At 40.5% G+C, this 27,447-nt stretch overlaps 1 protein-coding gene across 2 annotated transcripts in view; it reads right to left on the reverse strand.

Moving 5' to 3' along the window:
- The window catches only part of F13A1 (coagulation factor XIII A chain), a 180,964-nt gene that overhangs the window by 93,510 nt on the left and 60,007 nt on the right, over positions 1–27,447 (reverse strand). For both annotated transcript variants that reach the window (XM_082413293.1, XM_082413292.1), the window contains exons 5-8: positions 24,926–25,044; positions 22,371–22,478; positions 5,557–5,731; positions 2,647–2,785 (exon numbers count right to left, since the gene is read on the reverse strand). In XM_082413293.1, the coding sequence (XP_082269419.1) occupies positions 2,647–2,785; positions 5,557–5,731; positions 22,371–22,478; positions 24,926–25,044 (541 nt within the window). The remainder of the gene's footprint in view (positions 1–2,646; positions 2,786–5,556; positions 5,732–22,370; positions 22,479–24,925; positions 25,045–27,447) is intronic.

The raw sequence follows: 27,447 nt of genomic DNA on the forward strand, positions 1-27,447 counted from the left end.
CTCGCCAACCCTGCAGCTCAGGTAGCCCCCATTTCTTACCAGTGGTCATTACTAATCTCATCAGCAGGTGCCAACTGAGCACTCCCTCTGGACCTAGCACGGTGGGAAGTACTTTAAATTGCCTCGTTAAATTGCCATTTAATTGGTAACTACTAAGTTTACCCTCATTCTACTGATGAGGAAGCTCAGAGAGGTAAAGCCGTTTTCTCAAGGTCACACAGCCAGTGACTGCCCAAGCCAGAGCTTGATGTGGGGGGGCGGCTGTGGTGACCATAAACTGGTGGACGTGTCCAGGGACAGGCTGGACGTGTCCAGCCTCCTCAATCAGGGAGGGGCTTAGAAATACTTTTGGTTTTCTGGAACCTCTATAACTTCCAGGGTTCACTGGTGTTTGCACTGAGGAGGCAAAGTCTCTGCTTTTGTTTTTAAAATGCCCCAAAGTGACAGAAATAGCACAGTCATCTTAGGACACCGGGCACCCCTCTTCTTCTGACTGCTTCAAGGTGCTTAGGTTGATGGCAACATATTGCCTCCAAGAAATTCCAGCTGTGTGACTAGCAATGAACACAATAACAGCAGCTAACAGTCATTAGGCACCTGTTATGCTTGGAAATTCTGTCATCTCCAATTTAGAGGACGAAAGAGAGGCACAGAGAGGTTGTGCCTTGCCCAAGGTCACACAGCTGCTTGGTGCATGACCCAGACCCGACGGAGCCCTTTAATGCCTTTGCTCCACGGTCTGGCGTGTCCCAAGTTAGGGTAACATCCGTCATTCAGTTAGTCAGACCGTCAGCCAACCTCTGTGAGCCAAGCAAAGGGAAGACGAGAAGCCTGGGGCAGTGGTCTGGCTGTGGAGGAGGGGGAGGAGGGCCCCAGACCAGGGAACGTGGTCCCAGGGTGATGGGATATTTGGGGAAGACAATGAAGGAACAAGGGTGATAGAAACAGGGAAAGGAATTCGGAGCAGAGAGCTGAAAGAGGAAAGGGTTACCAAGAACAAGGTCTATCAGCTTCACACTTTTGTATCAATTTAGTGAGGGGCAGCCTCATGAGGTTATTTGCTGGGGTGCCCGTGGGGATTTACGGTGGGAGGCCTTCGGATCAAGGAATCGGGAGGAATAATTTTGAGCGGCAGTTGGCTTCAAGGGCATTGAGTGAGTGAGTGAGTGAGTGTGTGTGTGCGGGGCGGCGGGGTGTGTAAAGAAGAGGTGAGCAGTGCAGGATGCCAAATAACTCTTATTTTGCTATTTTTGACTGTCACAGCAGGCTTAGGGGGTGGCTATTTGGGTCTGTTTTTGTCATTCCATATACATGCAGGGCTGCTGTGCTGTAATTCCAAGGGCTTAAGTGGTGCTTCAACGTGCCGTTCAGTTTACAGGGGTCTTGGCTATAGCCGCTGCTAGCTTGCCATTGCTCAGCTCATTCCCTTCAGATGAACTGCAGTGTTTTTTATTCACAGTAGTGCTTTGCGACTAGTTCAGCGATTTCCTGCTCTCCACATTCTCAAATGAACGTTTACCGGCGCTGGTGAGTTAATACTGCTCCTACAAGTGCGCTCCATTCCTGTAACACGGGGGAGTTAAGACACTTCTAACTTTTAATTTCTCTTAAAATGAGCTTATAACTTCCTACCATCCCCGTCTGGATGCTTTTACAACCGACAGTGTTTTAGCTTTACTGCTTCTAAAGAACCACTCTAGGAGACACATTTTTGGCTCCACTGAGCTAAATTCCACTGAGTTCAACGCCTGGCAATTTCCCTCCCATACAGACCTTTGTAAATATCCGTTACATTTGGACTCTTGGGATTTTCTTCCCCCTCTTTTTAGAATATTGTTTTGGACTGAGTGGGTCCCAGTGGAAAAAAGAAATTTCTTTGGAATCCTAAACTCCCTGCAGCCAGCTTGTGATATAGCAGTTCAGGGCAGTGAAAAAACTGTGTGGTTGGTATCTGGTAATAATTTCAGTTTTATTTCCACTTCTATCTCTGAATGAAAGATGAGGTCACAGATCGGGAGAACCACATCTTTACATTCAAAGAGCAATCCTATATGGCAAAGACCAAAAAAAAAAAAAGGTTGTGGTTTAGGGTCAAATGCTCTTGGGTTTTATTCTGAGCTTACCAGATGTATGACCTTGAGAAAATTATTTTAACCTCTCTGTGCCTCAGTCTCCTCATCTGTAAATGGAATATTAATAAGCACCCTCCTGATAAAACTTAAAAAGCTTAGATAAGATCATGCTCACACAGAGACTGGTACACAGTAAGTGCTTAGTAAACGTTGTCTATCTTACTCTTAGAGTAGAGAATGCTTGGTTTCTGTGTCTCTGCCGTTCACCATAATAGTCATATACTAAGGTAGAGAGGAACTAGTATAGGCTCTGGCCACTAAAACCATGGCCTTTTCCAGTGGTTGCTTTCGTAATGGGATGATCGATCTCTATTATAAGAAGCCCAAACTGCCTGTTCAGTAACATTTCTCATTCATTAGCTAAAAACAATCTCTGACAATCAGACATTTCTGCCTATGGTATCGAATACTCCTTCAAATAGAACAGAAAGAAACATTAGACCGACTCTGTCTCCTGGTAAATGTATGTCACTTCAATTTGATATCAGCAAATGCCCTTGTAAATCAAACTCACCACACTGAATCCTTGGTGAGTTTGGAGTTCACATTTCCATCTTCTTCCAGGAAGATGTCCAACTGCAAATTGGCATTGTTATCATGGGCTGAGAAATAGTTGGTAACGACTCTCGCTGGTATCCCCAGGCATCGCAAAACTGCAGGAAAGAAAGACGGACCACAGCTAAACACATCACCAAGATCTAATAAATACAGAGTGAACAGTCCCTTCTCAGAAGGGACCTTCTTCTTTACCAACATGGACGTGTTGTTCTCAAACGTCCCACACTGAGGAAGGGGGCCTATTGTCAAGGATCAGGGCTGCAGAGAGAAGCCTTGCTGCTTGATCATGCAAACTGCAGTTGGCACCAAACAAAGCCAGTGGGAATGGGATCCCAGGAACAGGCTTCCAATTGTTTAGTTGCTAATCATACGATCATCAGAGTAGGATTATTTTAGTCCAACTAATGGACTAAATTTCTGAAAATAAAATTTTAAAACCCCAGCTAATAGGAAGTTAGGAATTTACCAAGCAGACCCTCAGTGCGGTTTGCTTTCCTGGCTGGAACATGCTCTTGTGACACTTGGCGGAGGGTGACAGCACAGGTTCATTTTAATCGTTAGATAATAAATTACCTGGATGCCTCCCTTGCTGTATATGCACCTATTGATTAAACTTAATCCAAATACCCTCCCTGGCTGCCAGGACGCCAGACCTCAGGGCTCATTGAAAATAATTCAGCTGACACTTTTAAGATTAATGACTTGCCTTCCCTTTTTTTTTTTCCTCTCAGAATTGTTTAGCATTTTTAACCAAAGACTATCCACCTCCTTCAATAGAACAACCTTGGAAGTCCAAACTTGAGTCTGGCAGAGACTCAAGGGTCCTCATTAAATGACTGAATATTTTTTTAAATTAATTTTTATTGGAATGTAGTTGGTTTACAATGTGGTGTTAGTTTCTGCTGTGCAGCAAAGTGAATCAGTTATATAGATACATGTATCCACTCTTTTCTAGATTCTTTTCCCACACAGGTCATTACAGAGTATTGAGCAGAGTTCCCTGTGCTCTACAGCAGGTCCGTATTAGATATCTATTGTATATATAGCGGTGCGTATATGTCAATGACTTAATCTTAACACCCCAAACGTCACCGATGGCAGCTACCACCCGCCTCTCACTTCCATCTTCCTCTATGGATTTATAGCCTCTACACTTGCTACAGTTTTACCAAAGAAATGATTGGCACTCTAGTTCTATTTCTAGCTTAACACTATTTCATGTGATCACAGAATCTGCCGAACTCATAATTTTAAGACAGGTGAAGTTTGACATGGGGGCACCAGTGCCTCCTTCCCTCCAAATTTCCTTTTCAGGTTTATCCTCACAGTGACATCCCACGTTGGGCCTCTGCCTTTTCTTATCACCAAAGTCTGCGTTCAGGAAGAGATCCGAGGACACTTTTATACAGAAAGCATACATGAATGGAAGGTGTTTACTATTTTACCTGGTTCTAAACCTAAAGGAATTACACCGGGAGAGTGAAACTGCAGGCATCAGGAGGACGTGGGGAGTCCTTTCTCTTTTCCTGGGATCATTTCCTAAGAGAGGCTGCCTCCACCAAACACCCTGTACTTAGTCTTGGCTTGGGAGCCATGAGGGAGGGGGCCTACCTCCAACTGGTAGCCCTTCGTGAAGTTCAGGCTTCCATGTGGAACCTGAGAGACCAGCCCTTCTAGGACACTGACACATTGGCTACAATGCCGTTCATTGCTCCCAGGAAATACATATTCCTTTAGCCCTTGCGTATACGCAAATGGCTAAGAAAATAATCTTATCCAGTTTGACGCCATGGAGAAACAAAACACACAACCCAAACTCATGATTTCTTTCCACTTGGATCTCTGACTAATTCTCAGACGGTCACAACTTTGAGCTGAAACTGACAGGCTTCATAATCATTTATAAAAAAATGGTCTCATCCTGGCTTCCAGCCTCCAGATCCTCCTTGATTTTTCTGATTCAAAAACATGCTAACTGGGTAAAACAGTCTTATTAACGAGCCAGCAGAAAGGACACTTTGACTTGAGCTTAATTTTTTTTTTTTTTTTTTTTACAGAGCTGTAGAAATGGCATGTGGATGAAAATCATTACCAATGATGAAGACATACTGAAATAAATGTTTTTTAAAAATACCCACTGAATTAACAATAACATTTTCTGGGCCAGGACAGACAAATGCCATATTGAAAAATGATGCATGAGGCTGAAGAGAACAATTCTGTTCCCATATGTTTTCCTCTATGGATTGGATGTTGGGTGGATTAAAAGCAAAAGGGGAAGTTGGGGAGTACAGAACATTCATTAAGTTCTGGTATCTAATTGCTCAGGGGCATTGAGACTCACACACGAGAATGAAGATGAGCCCACCTGCCACAGTCTCCTCCATAGCTGGAGTAAAAACTAAGTGTGTATGTTTAGAAAATTCTCAGTGATTAACAGTAAGCAAATAAGCATATTTACAAAACTGCTCAATAACAAGTGGTACATATCTTATTATTTATTATTTTAAATTTTGCTAATTGAGCCTTTTAAAATGTGGGGATTACTAAGAAATAAAATGGCATAGCCTTTCCCTCACATCCTTACGTGGCCCCGGAGATGCTCCATTTCTCTGGGTATTGAACGATGGATTATGTAGGAAATATTCCATCATTCTTCCTCTAAAGCTTCGGCAGTCAAAGAGAAACTATGAGCATATCTGACCAAGTACAATTTAATTATGCATTGGCTGCCTCCCAGAATAGCCACCCACAAGTTCTATAGGTCCAACAGAGCTCGCTAGGTCGCTTTGCCAGGTTATAGATAAAATGTCTTGAGGTGAAATTTCCTTTGCATTAAAAATATATCACTCACCTGGATACTTACATGTGTTAAAGACACCAGCAAAAACCCAGCACTGACCGTAGCGGACCGGATTCTCAGAACTCCTGTATTCCAACAGGATGTCAACACTTCCAGTCCAAGCTGATGGGGGGATGCCATAAGCATAGACGTTGTCCCAGGATCCAGCGATGACGCCTTCATCATCCTTGGCATTAATCTAAATGAGACCATGAGAGGTGAGAAGGGGTCAAGGTCATTTAGAAGAGTCCTTTCCAGACTCTGACGCTGGGCAAGCTAAGGCTTCCAGTGCCTTCTGTATTCCTGCGTGATGAAAACAGTTCCACTTCTGTTCAGTTCACTGTTATTTGTCAGGGAAAGAGATGTGATGATGAGAGTGCGAGGGGAAACCAAATAACCAAGACTCCCTCTTATATAGCGTATGATTGTCGTAAGGTGGTGTAGAAAAGCAGGCAGGAAGAGTTGTCATGTTTCCTACGTGCTTGGAAGAAGATACACACAGAGTCCTTGGTGTGGTTGGAATAGTGCTGGAGAATGTGTGAGGAAGAGAGAAAGAAGACCTACAAAAGAAGACAGCTCAAGTAGGGATCTTGTCTTGATAGAAGGAGAGTTAAAAGCTGACAAATGACAGAAGATGTTAGAGTGGGGGCCCAGAGTCTCATGGTCTAACGAGTTTTGACTTTGAGGATGAGTGGCAGACTCTAATAAATTGAAAAAGTAAGCAGATGCTGTCATAGGAACCATTAAGAATTAATAAGAAATTAGATTCCCATGGGTGCCTTGCAGAATTTGTTTTTTAAGAAGTTGCATTACAGAAGTATTTTCTTTATGATTGCTTAAGGTGATTAAAGTTGCATAATTTTGTTCAAAGATATCTCCAGTTATAATACATAAAGGACCTGGGGTATTATAGTTTAAATATAGGGGAGACTTAAGCAAAGAATGGCAATCTTGAATATTTGGGAAAACCTGGCTACATGTTCAGACCACAGTCATTTGGTAGCAGCAGACCTCAAGTGCAGGAATCTTTCGTGTTTAGACAATAAAACAGGGGGCAGGAATGAACAGTTTCAAGGCATCCTGTCAGTTTCTTGGGGGTCACTGCTGAGTCTTCCTTCTCTTGCTGTAGCTTTCATTATGTTTAATTTCAGTCAGAAGAATTTCTAGGTGGGGAGCATTGGGAGTTTTTCCAAAAACTGATGGCACTTTAACAATGTCTATATGTTGACATGACAATGGTTTACAGCCTTTGCTCTTCAACATGTGGTCTGTGCACCAACAGCAGTGGAATGCCCGGGAACTGGTTGGAAATGCAGACTCTTAGGCTCCTCCCCAGACCTACTAAATCAGAACCTGCCTTTTAACAAAATCCCCAGGTGATTTGTGTGCACATTAGTTTGAGAAGCATAGGTTCAGACTACACTGAAAAGACATTAGTAAGCAATGTAGAACATATGATTGAAGCAGGTGTGTTTGGATTATGACAACCATAGAAGAGATATTAAAATATGGTGATTTGTTTATGTGTTCATGGCCTTGCTAATTAACAGCCCACCCCCAGCACTTGCCCAGACCCCTCTCTTAGGCTTGCTGAGTTTAGTGTTTATAAAAGTCTATCCTCCCCAGGGGGTCGTGAGTACATTGAGAACAGAGATAAAAATCGATGCCTTTCTGGCTTCTAGCAGGTATTGGCCAAGAGCAGGCGCTCAATAGCTGTTGAATAATCCGTTGTATATTCAACAAGCATATAGGCATTGCACATCTGAGTACGAGTAAGATCTTCTCTGTGAAAAGAGATGGTCGAAAACCCATCAAGCAGAAGTAAGTGTTATCAATATTAATACAGAAAGATGTACAGGGTGAGTCGGGCCCCAACAGAAGGAGTAATCAGTTTTATTAGATTGGAGGGTGTGGTGACGGTTGTGGGCTGGATAGAGAAAATGACATGAAAGCTAGGTCTGGAGGGGCTGAGGTCCAGAAAAGATTATCTACATGGTAGAGAGAGTTTGAATAATTGCTTGGTGTCATGAAGAAATATGGCAAGTTCAAGGATCTACTGCAAGTATCATGTAAGTAGGCAATATTGGACAAAGTAGAAACTACTGGAAGAAAACACTTAAGATGTGCAAGCAACTTCTATTTTTCCCCTTTGACTCTGTCCAGTTAGGTTAAAGGGAAGGTAACTAAACAGTTAATTTGTTTAATGTAGAAAAAAGTTAATCCGTTAGAGATTACTGAAGGACCCCATTCAACTAACTGCAAACTCCTTCCTTTGAGGTTAACTTTGACTTTATCCTGTAACTCCATGAAATGACTGGAGTGCAGCAGGGTTTAGCCAACAATTCTGGTTCTATTCATGATCAATAATTCTCCTTGCAGTTGAATTGATTATTTACATCTGCATCTATTATAGTGAAGCCTGAAGACTGCCTTGGTAGGCTATGATGTGGTTTGGTATTTGTGAGTAGGTAGATTCAGCTTTAACTCACATTACCGGTTTCTTATCCTTATCATTGAGAAATAGGATAGAGCAATGAATCTCAGAGGTAAAACTTCCTAAATTATGGTTCTGATGACTGATTTTCAAATAGACAGCCATTAATTAAAAGTGTTATTTATAGCATACAGCCGAACCCAATCAGCCAAAGGGAAGAGTAAGGAAAAGAAGAGCTCTCTCCTCTACAGACCTTTTAATTCTTAATGCTGAGCTGTCCCCCTGTTGCTGGATAAATCACAGCTCTCATTTATTAGCATTTAGCCAGATTAGCTACTGTTTTCTAATTAGAATATTGATTTCTGGGGAGCCTAGATACGGAAAGAGATAAGTCTTTAGTGACGGATGTAAACGGTTAAATAATAGCCCCCACCCTAGACAACAAGATATGCTTGGGGGACACTTCAAGGGCATTCCGGTCCCTTGTCAGGACACAGTTGACTGTGAGCACCTTATCATGAACTCTGAGTTGAACCAGTGACAGAATGAAATGTCTTGGTCTTGCATCACTGGTGGTCAACAAGAAAATATGAGCCCAGGACTTTGGACAGGGAGCATTATTCAACTTCATTAAGGTTTCACTAAACTGTCTTCTCATAATACCTACAATATTGGAAAAAATGAAAAAATCAGCCGCCCCTTTGAAAGTCACTATCAGCAACCTCAGTGGCATAACATAATTCAGTAAACTTCAAAACCTGATCCAAGAAAAGGGGAGGATTTTGGGGTGTGGCAGAGGGGCAGCTCGGCTCAGCTTCTAACCCTGACCACCAGGGCTTCAGAAGCCCTACTGTCAAGTCACCAAAATCCTGAGGTTGCTCATTTGTACTTCAAAATCTGGAAAGAAACAAACTGAATTAAAATGCTGATCTTTTCCTTGTTCTGACCAGAATCATGGAAATGACTGCTGTGAAGAAGTGAGTGAAAAAGGGTCTGCGTTCCTTAAAAGGTAGAGATTCTGGGACTACAGTGGAGAAATGATACAAAGCCTGAGAGGTATCTCCATGTGGGAAGGAGATCTACCTCCAATTAGGTAGAGTAGACTCTAGAATGAGAAATTTAACAGAATCCTAAAAGAAAGAGCAGAGCCCAAGGATTTTAACAGAGTTTGCCATCTCGTCAGCTAAACTCCCTCCTCTGCTCCAGTCTGTCTCGGGGTACAAAAGAGTAGAATGAAATACATTGGCCTCAAACTGTAGTTCAGAGGTTAAATCAAACTAACCTTGGATTGGAGAGTCAAGATTTTATCTACAGTATATTACAGCAAACAGAACACTTGGAGAAGAGTTATGCAAGTATTAGCATGAATAAAAAGAAAAGCAAAGAGGAAAGAGAGAGAATGGAAAAACTATACATAGAAGAAAACAAAATTAAGGAACATAAAGGAGTTTCTCACAACCTCCTAGGAGATCACAGACCTAAAGGAACACATTGGGCACCAACTCACATCATCATGCAACTAAAGATAAATTATAAACCGTAAGAAACAGAATAGATAATGTTCAAAATAAAATTAATGACATAGAAGAAAAGCTTGAGGTGAAGAAAATGCTAATGAAAAAGATAAAGAGATGAAGTTATTAGAGAGAAGCTAATAGCTATGGAAGACAAGGATGATACAACATAAGGATAATTAGTATCCTTAAAATAGAGAACCCAACAAATAAAACAGAAGATATATTCATGACATAATATAAGAAAATTTTACCTAATTGAGGAAAAATTGAATCTATACATTGGAAGAGCAATCTGAGCTCCAGGGTAATTTGATGCAGAATGCTCACTACCTAGGAACTTTAATTAATTAACCTAGTTGAACTTAAGGTTAAAGAAATAATTGTTCAGTCCTACAGACCAAAAATGCAAATTAACAATAAGGGGAAAATGGGGCTGTCTTTAGACTTCTCCAGAGCAACCAGTTGATGTCATACACATTTGCATGGTCCTGAGAGGAGGGTGGACCCGAGAATATTCTGCACAGCTAAGCTGTTCTGTGAGTATAAGGACAACCAGCACACATTTCCAAACCTGAAGGATCTCAGAGAACACAGGACCCATCACAACCAAACCACTTGAAAAGTGATATCAAGACAATTAAGGGATGAATCTAGCACAGATCCCAGTAACAGAGACTCTGTGGTAAAGATCCAGGGGTGAGAAAAATCCACATACGTTCAAAAATCTTTGGGAATCATAGTAACAGAATGAATATGAATTTTAAAACTTGATAATGTAAAAACAATGATAATCCTAAGAAAAAAATTAGACCTGAGGGAGGAAAGAGGGAAGGAAGAATGGAAGTGCTGATGTTTTAATGTGTTCATCTCTCTTAGTTAACCAATACTACCTAAAACATAATTTGAAACATATAATTACTTTATTCTTTTAATGGTTTTCATAATTTTCTAATAACCTTAGAGGGATCTGTTAGGCAATAATATTTCTTGTAGTAAAGAAATATTTATTTGAAGTTTAACAGTTTCTTCTGTCGTAATTCAGTTTTTTCTTGTGTGAAAGTAAAATTTAATAAAATTAAATAAAACAAATTAAATGTAATACTTTATTAAATAGAATGATACCATTCAGCATAAATACAAACAAACAGACCAATGGATCACAGTAGAGAACACAGAAGTAGACCCTAGAATTATAGTTAACTGATTTTTGACCAAGTTGCAAAGGCAATTCCATGTGCGAAGGATAATCTTTTTAACAAATGGTATTGAAACAATTGGATATTCATATGCAAAAATGAACTTTGATTTATACCTTGAACCATATTAAAAATTATCTCAAAATGGATCATAGACCTAAGTATAAAAACTAAAAAAGTATAAAAATTTCCAGAAGTAAACATAGGGGGAAAATTTTGTGCCTTTTGATTAGGCAAAGATTCCTTAGATGTGATACCAAAAGAATGATCCATAAAGAAAATATTTACCAATTGAACTTCATCAAATTAGGAACTTTTGCTCTTTGAAAGACATAGTTAAGAGAATGAAAAGATTAGTCCAGAATGGGAGAAAACATTTGTAAATAATATATGTGATAAAGAACTTGTATCCAAAATATGTAAAGAATGCTTGAAACTCAATAATAAGAAAATGAACAAAATTTAAGGACATGGGCAAAATAATTGAAGAGATACTACATCCAAGAAGATATATGGATGGCAAATAAGCACAACAAAAGATGCTCAACATCACTAGTTATAGGAAAATGCAAATTAAAACCACAACGAGATAGCACTGCACACCTATTAGAAAGTCTAAAATTAAAGACTGATCATATCAAGTGTCGGGGAAGATGCAAGCACCTGGGACTCTTATACACTTCTGGTGGGAATGTAAAATGGTAAACCCATCGTGGTAGTTTCTTAAAAATTAAACATATACCTACCATGTGACCCAGCCATCCTACTCCTAGGTATTTATCTAAGAGAAATAAAAGCTTATGTCTATACAAAGACTTTCACATGAATATTCCTAGCTTTTTGTAAGAGGAAAAAATTGGAGGCAGCCCAAATGTCCATCAGCAAGTGAATGGATAAACAAATTGTGGGTCATCTATACAATGGAACACTACTCAGAAATTAAAGGAGGGAACTGCTCATACAAATAGTAACATGGATGAATCTCAAAATGAGATAAAGAAGCATGAAAGAAGCCAGACAAAAAATGCACATACTGCATGATTCCACTTATATAAAATCATAGAAAGCATAAATCAATATGTAATGACAGAAAGCAGAACAGTAATTGCCTGGGAATGGTAGACAAAGCAGGAAGTTGCAAAAGGGAGAAATTACAAAGGAAACTTCTGAGCAGTGATGGATGTATTTATTATTTCCATTTTGGTGATGGTTTCACGGGTGCATCAAAATGATCAAACTGTGCATTTTAAACATGTGCATTTTATTGTATGTCAACTATAGCTCAATAAGGCTATAAAAAGTAAGTATAACACCTTTTAATTATACTAGCATATATAGTATAATACCATTTATGATCTTAAAACTATATTTGTTTATTTAAATATCTATCTAGTTGGAATGATGTACATCAAATATTAATAATGGTTATTTCTTGATGGTGAAATTAGGGGTGATTTTTTTGAGGGAAGGTTTTTTTTTAACTTTTATCTTAAAATTTTTCTGAATTGTCTGAATTCTTTTTTAGAAAGCATTATCATTTTTTTAACCAAAAAATTAAAAAGACCTTTCATTTAAAAAGCTGGAAGCAGATATGCCAAGATGCTGTGCTCAATTCTTGCAGAGAGAATAAATATAATTATTATTTTCTTCTTTATACTTCTAAAAATGTTCAGAATTTTCTCAAATATTTACCCTAAGGGAGAGAATAGTTAAAATTCCTTTTATGCCCAGTTGGGTGGGCTGCCTCTCTGAATTCAAGGCTTAGGTCCATTACAGTTTGCATAATTACTATTTTTTTGTGCTTCTTTTTAAATATGTAAAGGTATTTTTCTTATCCTGTGTGCACATTTTATATGGCTATGATAAGGTGACTTTTCTCTGTTATAAACCTATTATATGCTGTTAAATTTCAATGTTAAAAGTTGTGTTCTCATAAAGGCTAGGATTTCTAATTCTTATAGAATGCAGTTTTATACCTAATCTTGCCTATAGTAGTTTTTCAAAGACCATTGGAAATAAATTTGGGGCAACATAAACTAGTTTCAAGGGTGGAGAGTTAAATTTGGGAAGGAGAAGGACTATTCCTTGAAGAAGAGTCTTTCCAGGTTTTGTGAACAAGCCCCCAAGTACAGTCTGGTGGAGATGAATCTTAATTGTAGGTGGAAGTTGTACAGCAGGTGTCAAATTGTGTCCGTGACACTCTAGGGTTCCAATCACTTTGGAAAACTGGCAGATTCTTATCAAGTTAAACATATACATGCCCTGTGATTTAGACATGCCATCTTTAACTACCTACCTCAGAAATACGAAAGTGTATGTACAAAGTGACTTGTACAAGAGTGTTCCTAACAGCTTTATTCATAAGAGGCCCAAACTGGAAACATCTCAGATGTCCCTCAGCAGGTGAACAGATAGACAAACTGGGATATAGAATACAATAAAATACTGCTTGCCAGTGCAAAGGAACACATTGAAGACACGTGCAAGAATTGACTGAGTAGAAGAAGCCAGTCCCAAATAGTACATACTGTATGAATCCAGTTATGTGAGATTTAAGAAAAGGAAAATCGGGCTTCCCTGGTGGCACAGTGGTTAAGAATCCGCCTGCCAGTGCAGGGGACACAGGTTTGAGCCCTGGTTCGGGAAGGTCCCACACGCCGTGGAGCAACTAAGCCCGTGTGACACAACTACTGAGCCCGTGTGCCACAACTACTGAAGCCTGCGTGCCTAGAGCCTGTGCTCCGCAACAAGAGAAGCCACCGCAATGAGCCGCCCGCGTACCGCAATGAAGAGTAGCCCCCGCTTGCCGCAACTAGAGAAAGCCCACACCCAGCAACGAAGACCCAACGCAGCCAAAAAAAAAAAAAAACAGTCAAATCTATTGTAAGGAATCAGAATAGTGGTTGTTTGCTTCTGGGGATGTGGAATGATTACAAGAGAGCACGAGGGAAATTTCTGGGCTGATGGTAATGTTTATATTTTGGTTACATTGGGGTAGTGATTACCCCAATCAAAACTCATTGAATGTTACATTTAATACCCATACATTTCACTGTATGTAAATTTTACTTCACAGAAAAACACATAAAAACCACACGAGCTAACCCTAACTTATATTGCGAAGCATATAACCACTGTCTGCAAATGTGCTCTGCTTTATAGACTTGACACAAGCTCTGACAGGAGTTGGTAATTAGCTTCATTTTTTATGAAAATCTTTACAACTAGAGATTATTAACCTTGTCTCCCTTGGTAACTGAGGATTCTTATTTGGCCCAAACATATTTTACTAATTGACAATCGTGAAAGAAATAACAAAAGGTGGACCGAGAGAGAGAGATACTGAGATTTTAAGCTTTCCAAGCATTGCCTGCTGCTTTTCATTGCTATTCAGCTGCTGTGTGGTGCAGGGCTGGTGTATAGAATGGACCTCCAAAAATATCTGAATGAAGGGATGGATGGATGAATAGATGAATGGGAAAGGGAAAGAGCAGAACAAGGAGAGGAAAGGAAAAGGATGTCAAGGGAGAGGAGAGGGGAAGGAGAGAGGGCAAGAAGGGATGCAAAGTGCATAGCCCTGAGAGGGCATATCCTAAAGGGCGGTGCTGGCTTTGCTGCATTTCTATTTATCCATCCTGGGGATGTCTGCCCCAGGAGACCAGAGCAGCCCTGACTGCACAGCTTGGAAGGAGTGCTGAGAAGCAGCCCCGTGTTTCAGAAATAGCCAATGTGATTACAAAATAGATGTAGCACTGAAACCTCATTCCGGGAAGCAATTCGGGGAAAGCAGACATTTAGATTGACTGTGATTATCACATTTGAGAGATGGCTTGTAATAAATGTCTGTTTTTCTCCCAAAATATGGGGAGCACAGGCATAAGAAATGTAACCTTAATAATTGAGAAACCAAGCTGTTTGCCCACAAATGGAAACTTCATTACTTTGCTAGTTTTTAACCACAAGAGACGAAAATGATGTCTGAACGGTTCATTTGTCTCCTCAACCCCTCCACCCCAACTTAAAAGAGAAGGATTGAATGAGACAGGGCTTGTAAAAGGCATTACTTTTGTACCCAAGGAGGTCATGTGATACGGAGAGAGGACAGGCAGAGGACAAATACAGGGGCCATGTAACATCATGTGTGGAACAATGGGGTCAGGCAACCTGAGATCCATTTCCAGTTTGACCGGTGGGTGACCTTGGATAAGTCATTTAACTTCCTGATACTTCTGTCTCTTCATCTGCACATTGGTTATTTATGAAACGGATACAGTTTCTCAAAATTGGCTATGAAAACAATTTCCGTTAGGTACATTCTATTTTCCTACTGGCTTCCAATCTATTTGTCGATTGTTAAAAATTCTTCGATAAACAGAAATGAAAATCCCTGGTGAATGAGGTGACCTTATGGCATTATGTTTAGTTTGAAAGGTACTAGAGATCGTCCTGACTCTGTACCTCCCATTCATCACTGGATTCCCTTAGCCATTCCTAAACCTTAGGAAGGCCTCCCGTGCTTGTGGGTACCTTGACTCCAACTTTAAGATTAAAAAAACTTATTAGAATTAGTATTTTACCCTGTGGAACTACAATCACGTTTTTCGTTAATCCTAACTGGTAGATTCTCCAAAGTTGCCACCCGTGGGAGCTCTTGATTGAGATTGGAAAGGTTATCAAGAGCAACAGAGACCTCTAGCTTTTTCTCCTCTACCAGAGTGAGGAATGTCATTCTTGACATTCCTGGGCATGAATCATGGAGAGAGAAAATAACAATTTAAGATAAGAAAGCAGATAGGGTCAGAGCTCCAGAAACTCTGGATGGGGGCTGAAATCCATGAAGGAACCTATATCTGGCAATGGTCGCCAGCCTGGAAATTTTAACTCTTAGGCATCTGCAAAATTATGCAGGCGTGTGAGTCATTGCCACTTTTCCAAAACACCAATGGAAGTCATATCTTTACCTTCACAGAGGTGGCATCGAGTCACACTGAGTGCTTGCACTGAATGTACCACTCCCATGAGAAGCTCTGTTTGGCCGTTAGATAAATCTCTGACGCAAGAATGGGGAAGCCAATTATTATTACATAAATATGCTTTTTTGATAGAGGAAATTTTTCCAAAAATAAGATCCGTAAGGGGAAACGTGAAGAAGCTCCTCGGTGGGGAAATGGCTGGGGACGGTGGCTCTTAAGCACCTGAGCCCTCAGATTTCTCCAGGACAATTCACTCCAAGAAAGGGGGTTTTTAGCTGCTTATAAAACAGAGGAGCAGTTACGTAGTGCTTTAACATTTGTATTTATTTTTTTTAAATAAAAGTTTTAGGGAGCTATGCTTTGGCTGGTCTGTATGATCACGGACTAGACTTCATGTATTTATTTCTGATTCTAAAGTTCATTTGGGGTAACTGGGTGGAATTTCTAACCCAAGTGAATTTGTAAATGTAGTCTGAATAGTTGAAATAGTTTGTTGCATGAAGAGGTTTGCTGAATGTGAAGCTTTCTACGAGATGACCAATTAAACAACTGGGGAAAAATAAAAACACCGTTCTGTAGTAGCTTCCTGTGAAGCTGTTTAGCAAAATATCAAAGGAGTGATGTCATGATTGTCTTTTTCATGCATGGAAGAAAAAAAAAAACCAGTCTAAATACTGGGACAAGAGGAAGGGGAAGAAAGATGGACAAAGCGAAAAGTAGCTTTATTTTCAGTTTATCTGTGAGATCACGTATGCTTGGGGATCAGAAACTCTGAAGTCCGCTTTGCCTGCAAGGTCTACAGTCATTCGTCTTGTGTTGGGCCCTAGGGAACTCCAGGACCTATACTTCTGCTTGTGGTCAGTTTGATTTACTAGCTGGAGTGCAAGATTTTTTTTTTAATAACACTAAAGAGTACACCGAACATGATTGGTTAAAAAAAAAGTTCAATCTTGAGTTAGTTCCCAAAAGGCACAGTTAGAATAGGGTATTAATGGGGATTAATGATGGCATCGTGTTTCGTTGGATGTTAGCAAAAGACCAGGGTTAAAAATAAATGTGTACGCCTCAAGGGAAGCAGGAAGGCCCAGACTGGCAACAATGTAAAGACTGGTATTTAAAAATATGTAACTAGCATATTGACATTTTTTCTTCTCTCCCTCCTTCCAAAATTTCCCCAAAATGTCACTTTTTAAAAAAATTGTAGTTGAAACAAATAAGTCCCCAGAGGGGCAAGTTTCCCCTGACTACATGTTCCTGCAGTGCTTTTGGTGATGGCTATTTGGGTATAATTTCCACCAAGGAAAAAGGGTTTCCATGAATAATAGCGTGGCTTATCATTGCTCTGGACCCTTGTCAGTTATTCTTCTACCTTTTCATCCAATATCCCAACATTTGTTAGGTCACTGCTTTGTCCTGGAAAACCTCTGAGGAAAGCTTGAGAGGTTTGCTTTCTCCTACAACCCTATGCTTATTTCATCAGAGACTTTGCCAAACTGTGTTGAAATGTTCTACTTACAAGTCTGTCTTCTCTGTTAGATTATAAACTCTGTGAAGGCAGAAACTATGTTTGTTTGTTTTTTTACAACTGTACCTAGACTGGAGATTCTCAATAAATACTCGTTGAATGAATGAGTTAACTGGCTATTTAGAATTCTCTGATTTATGCCTTTCTTCACTTATTCCCCTATTTCAAAATTCACCTGTTCTGGAACCCATTCCCTTGGGTCTTTCTTTTCTAGGAGATAGCTACCAGTGACCAGTGACCTTGGATAAGTCATTTAACTTCCTGATAATTCTGTCTCTTCATCTGTACACTGGTTATTTATGAAATGGACATAGTTTCTCAAAGTTGGCTATGAAAACAATTTCCGTTAGGTAAATTCTATTTTCCTACTGGCTTCCAATATATTTGTCAATTGTTAAAAATTCTTCAATAAACAGAAATGAAAATCCCTGGTGAATGACGGATTAACTTGATGTAGGAATTGTGTCATTGGTGCTTATGTGTTGGTGGTGGCCGTCTAAGGTCTAATATGACCTGAGAGCAAGGACAGTATCTAGTTCCAGCTCAGCCACTTATTTGTGTGTGACCTTGAGTGACATCGTTTCCAAGGGCCTCCAGCCCTTTACCTAGAAGACCCCTGGAGAGTCTTCCACATCTCATGTACCGGTTCTGTGTGCATTTTGACACAGATCTCCTATTAATAAGTCTCAGCTCAAAGGAGCGAACCTGCACTGAGGTGGGATGCTAGGGCTTCCACAGTGAATAAGCGAGCAGTAGCCACAGGCCCAGCGGCCACGGCAGGGCCAGTATGGGAGAACTTCTCTGCCCAGAGTTGCTGCCAGATCCAATCAGTCATGAGGCAGAAGCAGGCAGGGACCAGTTACCACCCAGCAGTAAAGGCAGGCTATTGTCACCGTCTCTCCTTTCCCCAGGACCCTGCTGTTCTTGTCACATGGCATAGCACACCTGTCTTGAGAGTGTGACTGGGGCTAGAGTACACGTCTGGTTACTTCACTGTAATTCAGGGTCCGTGATGGAATGCTTTATTAGTGCCCTGTGAGCAAAATAAGTTTTCAGATGGCACAAAGCATCCTTCTAAAGTTTTCCTGGCACATTTCCTGGCAATTGTCCTGGTGGGGACTGTCACATCAGATACGAGGTGGAAAGCAAACAGTAATCAAGTAGTTTAAAGGAGGAAGTATAACTATTGATACTATGTATAAAACAGATAACTCATGAGAACCTACTGTACAGCACAGGGAACTCTACTCGATGCTCTGTGGTGACCTAAATGGGAAGGAAATCCAAAAAAGAGGGGACATATGTATACGTATAACTGATTCACTTTGCTGTACAGCAGAAACTAACACAACATTGTTGTTTTTATTGAAGTATCAGGAAGTTAAATGACTTATTCAAGGTCACAAGGTCGCTGGTGACAAAGCAATTATATGCCAATAAAAATCAAATAAATAAATAAATAAATAAAATTTTAAAAATGAAAAAAAAAGGAGGAAGTATAACTCTGGACAAGGTTTTTCTTTTTTCTAATCTCTTAAAAATTTTTTTTCTCTCTTAAATCAATCTGCAGTGTAGCTTCGGTAAAATGTACCACTCACTATTTAGAAAAACCTAAATAAAAGTTCGCTTACGTAAGGTTATAGCATCTCAGGACCAATCCCCAGACAATGAGTTTTAGAGGAGTTTTAGACTTTCCTGTAAAACTCTTTACAGGAGTTTTAGACTTTCTTTCCCCTGGGAAAACCCAATAGCCCAAGGCTGTCCAGATTGTCATAAACTTTCCTGATTTTCACATCAAAGTGAAGTAACAGCAACTCAAAAGAACTAAATATTGACTTTATAAAGGGAAAAAATAGAAGAAAGAAGAACATTGTTTTCAAGGAGAAAATGGAATTCTTGCTGCCACGGGGAATAACAAGTGTGATTTGAGTACAGAGACAAAATTTCATTTTAAAGATAAAGGAGGCCCGGAGAGGCTGAGTGATTGGCCCTGGGTCACATAGGAAATTCACAGAAGAGTCAGAACGCAGAGGTCTGATGTGACCTGGACCAGGGCCTTCCCGCATGATGCTGCCTCCACTTTCTCTTCAGCAGAAGAAGGAAAGCCAGCAGGTTTTGAATAAGGTAAGAAAACAGATCTTCCACGCAGGCAGGAAGAGAGGGTTATGTTCATGGCACCGGCAGGGAAGCCGAGCCTCGGAGGGGTTTAGTGCTGTGGTCCTCCCTGGGGGTGATTTTGACCCAGAGGGACATTTGGAAATATCTAAAGACATTCTTGGTTGTCACAGCTCCTGGCATTTCTTGGGTAGAAGCCGTGGTTGCTGCTAAATATCCTCTCGTGTGTAGGATACCCCCAGGGCAAAGAACAGCCCAAGGTCATAAACACTAGACGACAAAGATTTTTATCTGGGGACTGGAAAGCCAGATTTAGATCATCATCATCATCACCCTCATCAGAAAGTTAGATAAGTCTGATAATAACCTGAGTTACTATCTGTGCTCATATAGCACCGGGCACCTCCCTGGCCAGTCTTCAGTGCCAGACTTTGCCGTGACCACAGGAAGCGAATTTGTCTTTGGGGCCCCAATCACCTGCTCTTGCCTCCTATTCCCTCTCTACCCTCTGCAGGTGCCCAGCCAGCACCAGGCTGCTCGTCCCACTCCTTCCTGGCAGTAACTGAGCCCAGGAAAGTTCTGCCTTCCATCACTGTCACCTTGGCATGAACTGCAGTCAATGTGCTACCCCTCCCAGAGAATTTGCATGTCACGGTGTATCCTGTTCCAGTATTTGTATCCTATAAAAGGAATTTCCTGCCTCAGTGACCAGGCTGGGGAGATGATTGAGAACTTTTAAAATGACCACACAGCTCCCTCTGTTCTTCCAGTGGAGTGGACCAGCCCCCTAGAAAACATCCACAGGCCTATCTGCTCAGACCCAGGGTTCTGGCTAGACTCGAGCAACTTCAGAACATTTTCTTTCTGGGCTCCCTAAATACATCTTCTCATATTTTAAAGCAAATCTTTATTGAGAAATTTGAGGGGTTTCTGTTTTGTTTTTTTCTTTCAGTCTTTGCTTAACTTCCCTCAGCAATTTCATGATAGGTTTCCAGGATTTGTGAACAGGAGAGGAACTCCCTGAGTGACCAGAAAACAATTGATTTTTTGGGAAAGTTGCATATTTTTTATTGATTTTTGGAGGCTCAATATTTTACTTTCTAAAATCATTATAACTGAATAGATTTTGGAAAGATTCACAGAGCTCTTCTAAGGATTAAAAGAGATAATAGATATAAAAAGATTTTGAAAACTCTCAAACATATATTTTGTGTATGTAAACGATGGTGGTGGTGGAAATAGAGATATTGCCCAGGGTGGACCTCTCCCCTAACACCCAAGGCCTCTCCCTCCAAAAATAAAACCAAACCAACTCCCCCAAATTGATTCTGTCCAGTTCTAAATCTTGTGAGTCATAGATTTTCAAAATCAGAACTTCATAGGCTTTTTATGATTAATAAAATTTCAAGGCAATTTGCATTAGGATTCTCTGCTTAATTCAAGACTTAACAGCTTCCATTTGGCCAGATGCCACCATAGTGCTGGGTTAGCTGCTTCCTATTTGCGTCCCTCTTGCTTTGGCTTGTGTTAGGTAGTGATTTCTAGACTCGTAAATATACCCACACCATGTGAGTAAGCTCGGGCTGACGAGCATGTCATTTCAGAGTGCCTAACAAGGAATTAATTTATATCTAACCACTGCGAGCAACTGCTTCCCGCCTCACTGCAAACCTGTCATGATGACTTCAAAGGAGAAAAGGGAGAATTTTGTCCGTGAAATAGGAAAAACAGTGACTGACTGCAGGTCTAATGCATGTTGTAATAAATAGCTATTATAAAGAAATTCCCAAATTCTTTAGAATCCATTGTCTTTTCACTTGCATAGTTTATGTTGCATACATAAACTAACAACGGAAAACAAAACTGCCTTTAGATGTTCGTTCTTACCTTCTCTTTTTAAGCTCCACTTTTCTTAAATTTACACACAGCCTAGTTACTAATAAAACAATCTTTGTTCTTAAGAGCTAACCATAAATTACATTTCACATCATTCTCAGTCTAATATCTTTATATAAACAATATTTGATTTTGATTTTATTTAACTTAAACCAAACCCAAAGACAGCATTCTTTCAGAGAGAATTTTTTAAAAATAAAACTTAAGGAAATTGGTAACAAAAAGGAGTATTTGTTGCTCAGTCTTTGATTGTATGAAATAGCACCTAGCCTGATGTTCTTTTCAGGAATATTCTGCTCGTAAATCAGATTTGATTCACTTTCATGCACCAAGGGCAGGATCTGTGGGTGCGGCACGTTGATACGGTCCAGGGCTGCACAGGACCCGGTCCACACGTCAGTACAGTCCAGGACCTGGGCAACACAATTAATTCACCCCCCACACCTGACCCCCAACCTTCCCACTCATGACAATTGTATCTCCTCTCTAAGGAAGCTGTTCCGTTGCAGGGTCTGTGCATTCCCCGAGATGTTTCAGGATCTCCTGCAGAGACCAGCAAGGAAGGTAGAAAATGTCTAGTTTTGGAGTCAGCAGACTTGGGTTCTAGCTGAGGCTTTATCACTGACAAACTGTCATCACACTGTTTCCTAACTTGTAAAATAGCATGGGTAATGCCACCCCCTCCCCACTTATCTCATGTGAGTACTGTGAAGAATCAATGTCCATTTCATAAACCATAAAGCCCTGTGGTGAGGTATCACTGAAATAGAAGCTGGGATTAGACATTTATTTCTTTACTCTTACTCTAGGTGTGAAAATGTAGAAAATTTCCATCTTGCAGGGTTTTTTTTGATGCCCTTTGATGTTTGTTTGTTGATTGATTGATTATAGTTGCTGACATTTTGTCATGGTCACTCTCAGCCCCTAGGCAAAGATTCTAAAGAATAAGTGATCTATACTGTCCACGTCATCTATTGGCATTTGTCTGAAGCCAAAGCAACATATAGTACTGATATAAGAATTTTGTTTTACGGCACATGACAAGTTCAGGGAATTACAGACTCTTCCAAATAAAAGTTTATTATGTGTAAGTCACCATTTCAACAGCACTTAATGAGCTGACATCTATACTGAGGCAAATGACGTGTGTAATCGATTTTAGTAATCAGTGGTTCTTCTTACCATGGCAGATCCAACACGGCTGACTTTGATGGGATTCCCTCTGCCAGAAAGGTCCATCTTTGCTCTGTCCATCACATACAGGCAAGCATCGAGGATGCCATCCTCAAACTATTTGGAGAAAAAAAATTAGAAACTATTTAATGTCCACTCTGAAAACAAGACATTCTCTGTTGAAAAATAAAATGAAACCACAACCTCATGTTTAGAAATGTGTATTTCCTAGATGGTAATCACTCATAATCTTTAGCATGAAATATCAAGGTGGAAGGAAGGAGACACCCTCTTTTATTTTTTAGTAAAATGATTAAGAACTTAAGTGCTAGCTAGAAATATAAACAGAACTACTAGCGAGCTGATGTACTCAAGGATCAAGAACTGACTTGAAGTTCTTCAGAAAATTGTAGGGTTAATTTAGAGGATCTCTCCAACATATTGGCTCCAGTGCCAAGGCAAGGGAACGAACCATTTACCAAAGTCAGGCCAAAGTCTCGAGCCCTCAAAAACAACATGAGTCCTTGTACATATCGACGGGTAAATGGCTCTCAGGTACATTTCAGGAAGGCACTTCAGGTCTGCACTGGAAATTGTAGGAGACCTCACATAGTGAATGTCTGTCTAAGGTTTCCTCTCTTCTGAGATAAGGTGGACTCCAGGGTCAAAGAGAGGGCAGGAAGACTTAGAGAAAGGAGATTATATTATCAAGGGACCCGTCCAGTAGTCAGTTCAATTTCCTTAGAAAGAACTCCTAGCCACATACAATGCCAAAATTTTCCAAACAAGGAACAAAGACAAAATAGTAAAAAAAAAAAAAAAAAAAAGGCAAAATTGGAAGATTATACTTATACTGTACCTCATTGTACAGAATATTTCCCTGAATACAGAAACCTTGTATATCATCCACCCAAGGGCTTAGGACAGAAACCACAATCTTAATGGCTAACTTCCATGTAATTCTTTATTAAAATCCAGTTGGAACACCAACTCTGCGTGTATCCTAAACTGATGTGATAGATGCAGAAATGGGTAATTGCACTAGCTCTCCAGGTGAATAAGAACTCATTACTCTGGTTCTTATGAGGCAGCATCTTTCAGGTGTGTCTGTGGGGCATGACAGCCACGAGCTGGAAAGGTAAAGACGTAGAGAACTACACTACAAACTCCTGGCTTGGCTGGTTGTTTGCACTGAAGTACACAAATTAATGGGCTCCAAATGACAGTAGGGACAGGCAGTGGCTGTGCTCAAGGGCATCTATCCAAAGGCAAGCGGGCTGGGGAGTACATGACCATGCTTGGGACCCTTTCCCAGCCCTCCTTGCTACCCACCTAGATGACTTTTTTCCTTGTTAGCTCTCTCTCTATTGTCACATTGGGGGCATAAATAGAATCACACCTAAAGGTTAGGAATTAGGGACCCAAGGCAAGAGCACCAGACAATAAGCAATGGTCACGGGCTGTATGTCACTCAGGAAGGGGAGGACTTGGAACCAGGGAGCCAGGCAGGGACCCCAAAACAGGGAAAGAGCACATAGATCATTAGCCTGGCAGGACATCAGAAATGCAGGCAGGCAAACCTGAACCCTGGGCGTGTGATTCTCAGGAGTTAGTGAGAAGGAGCGAGACGTAAAGCTGGGTGGACAAGACAAGAGCCAGTGATGACAGCCCAGTGGTCGGGCTCGAGCAGGGCTGAGCACTGCGGGGAGAGCCCATGTGGAAGTTTAAACAAGGATCTCAGGCCAAGAAGGTATCATGTGACCTGGTGAGGCCACGTCCTGTGAAATCTGCCGCTGGATACCCAGAACGATGGTGCACAATTCCAACCATTTCAGCCAAAACGCTGAGAAATGACACATTCACCTGCCCTCATGTTGCTAATGGAAAGTCGTTTCTGAATCACAGGACCTGAGTCTGTTTATGGAAATATGCTAAAAATATTCATTTGCTCCATTGTTAAAGATACCGAGCTGAAATAGTTTGAACCATTGAATATCTCAAATGAAACACCATTTGCTACCTTATATCCAGACAGTAATTTGAGGCTGCAGCTGATTAAATGTCTTGAGGTGAAAGCCCAGTGGGCCCTCCTGTGACTAAATGGTAGCATTCTTTTCTAATTAGCATATCTAATCCTAACACTTAAAAAAAGTGATTTCTTTGAGTTGGGCACTTGCCTTTCTGTATCCTTTGCATTATTATCAAAACACTTTTCCTTATAAGAAAAGAAAAACATGGGTTCATTCCAGCTTGGAGAGCAGAGTCTAAGCTCATGAGATTTCACTGTACTGAGTTTGCAAAGCATTTCTCATTGGAATGCCATATCATCCGTACAATCTCCCATCTCCGTAACATTGTAATAACTGAAAATATGTGATTTCAGCTGATAAATTATGCAGGTGCCTTTCTAAGTCTCTACTCCCAGGCTATCTTGGAGTCTCAGATCCTGAAAAGCAGGAAATTGTGCTTGTCTCATATCGACACATAGCACCCTGCAGTGATACATGGGGCTAAAAATATTAAGTAAAAATGTCCTTGACAATGACAAATTTTAAGTGGCTCACCTGACCATAGCTCCAGCTTCTACTCTTGATGTCATTGAAGTCTCCATAAAAAATAACCCCGATGTCATTCAGGACATATTCTTCTCTTTCTTTTTCATTATCCAGGTATACTGCATCCTCTGCATTGAAATGTAAACATAATGACTATTACCAAACCAGAAGGTTTTCGTATACTTGCAAGTTTGTTTCGGTCCTAAATTGCTAAACAGGAAAAAACTAAATGGGAAAAAAGTCTTTTGTTTCACTAAAGGTAGCTCATTTCACAACATGTAATTTTAGCAATGGTGAACATAATTAGTGGCCGAGATCAGTCTGTAAATGATGACATTTGTCAGCAAAATGCTGACAAACTCTGGCTCTTTAAGTTCCAAGTAGCACAATTAAATTGACAAGTCTCAGTAAACATTTTAGGATTCTGTTGCATCAGTGGCTTCAGAATCAGAATTCTATAATGCAGATAAAAGTCTGTAACACAGATCAAAAAATAATTTCCAAAGTATTAATGTTAATAGAATTCCAAATGATTTTAAAACAAGTCTGGGGCATATTAGGAGGCTGGAGTACCATCTGTCATGCCTGGTTAGTGGCCCATCAGGGACAGGAGGAGAGAGGCTGGGCTTTGTCTCCTTTCAAGGAAAAATCCTTGTGCATGTGTTGGTAAGTGTGTGTCCAATCAGCCTCCCTGGTCATCTTCCTCCATTGCAAGGACTTTTCTTCCCTGTGGCTATAATCTCAGGAAAACCTCGCTCCCCATCTGCCTACTCAGTAATCAGCTGGTACTTATTCCCAGGCCAGGTGTGAAAGCCGCAAAAGCATCTTTAACGCAGGCAGGACCATACAGGCTATACATTATACTCAGGTCAATTTGCAGGCTTGGAAATGGTCAATTTTGGTTCTGATCGGGGACATCGTTCATCACATTTCTCTGGCCCTACTTGCCATCCTATTACCTTCTCAGGGTTCCTTCCTCCTCATTCCCTGATAAGGTTTTTACCATCTCTCTGGAGTAGGGGTTGTCAACCCTGGCTGCACATTAGAATCATCCGGGTAGATTTACAAACTCTTGATTCCAGCTGAACTCTAGACCGATTGCATCAGAATCTCTGGCAGTAAGGGCGAGATCCAGGCATCAGGGTTTTTAAATTAATTAATTAACTAATTAATTAATTTTAAGCTCCCCAGTGATTCTGATATGCAGCCGGAGTTGAGAACAAATGCTCTAGCCCCTTGCTGCTCAAAGAATGGTGGAAAGACAAGCCGCATCAGCACCACCTGGGACCTTGTGAGAAATGCAGAATCTCAGGGCCCAGTTCTGACCTACCGAAGCAGAATTTGCATGTTAACAAGGTTCCTGGGATTTGTGTGTACATTAAAGTTTGCCAAGTGCTGCTCCGTCCAACCAGCTTGGATCCCCATTCTGGGCTGTATTATAGCTTTGATAGAACCCTTTGCAGATTCTGTGGTCTTGTCTGCTTTCCAGTACTTTCTTGTAACTTCCTTTCCATTCTTTGCCTCTTGCCTACCATTTGCGTGCTTTCATGCAACAGTAAATACACACACGCATACACACATTTACATATTTACTAGTGTCCAATAAACTACACACATTTAAATTGTATAATTTCACAGCGAAAATAATAAACATGTCCATCACCCCAAAAGCTTCCTTGTACCGCTTTGTAATTCCTCCCTCCCAATCCTCTCCCTGATGTCCCAGCCCGGCCAGGGAACCATTAATCTGCTTTCTATCACTGTAAGTTCATTTGCATTTTCTACAATTTTATATAAAAAGAACTGTACAGTATGCACACTTTTGGGGGTCTCGCTTCTTTCACTCAGGCTAATTCTTTTGGGACTTACTCATGTTGCTGTGTGCATCAATAGCTTATTCACCCCAAAGCCATTTTATCTTTCTAGAAGGATCAGAGTTACAGGACAAATGTGCCGCAGCCTTCCCCCAGCCCTCGCCAACGTGAACTTTGATGCTTCAGACTTCCGGCCTTTCTGGGTTCCATGGTTTTACCAGCAATCTCTATACAGTCATGTGACTCCTCAACTGAAATGACAGCTTCATTTCCAAGGGGAACAAAGCAGGTAACACATAAAGAAGTGACAACAGAAATACCGAGGTCAATAGTTCTGAGTAAAATCGGAAAAGAATACATTTATTTTAAAATAAAATAATCTCAGAATATGTGTAAAAGGACATTGACCATTTACATGCACACCTTTTACAGCCCGCCACCAGATGATGCTATCAAAATGGCCTGAAAAGGAAAGGCTACTTTTAAAAAATTCCTCTATAGTAGTGGTTTAACTGTTGTAACTACTGTAATAATAAACATCTTAGCCAAGTGGGTTTCAAATGCCTGCTATTGAGATAAAACTCCTCTTAAGGCCACTGAGGTCTAGAAGTGCCATTTAGGAATGTTTAAAGATGTTTTCCTTATAATATAAAATGTTTATGGACTTGTCCTGTAAGATATTAGATTGTATTATAAGCTACCATAATTTAAACAACT

The sequence above is a fragment of the Balaenoptera physalus genome (assembly GCF_965194825.1).
Source record: "Balaenoptera physalus genome assembly, chromosome: 11".
Taxonomy (NCBI): Eukaryota; Metazoa; Chordata; class Mammalia; order Artiodactyla; family Balaenopteridae; genus Balaenoptera; species Balaenoptera physalus.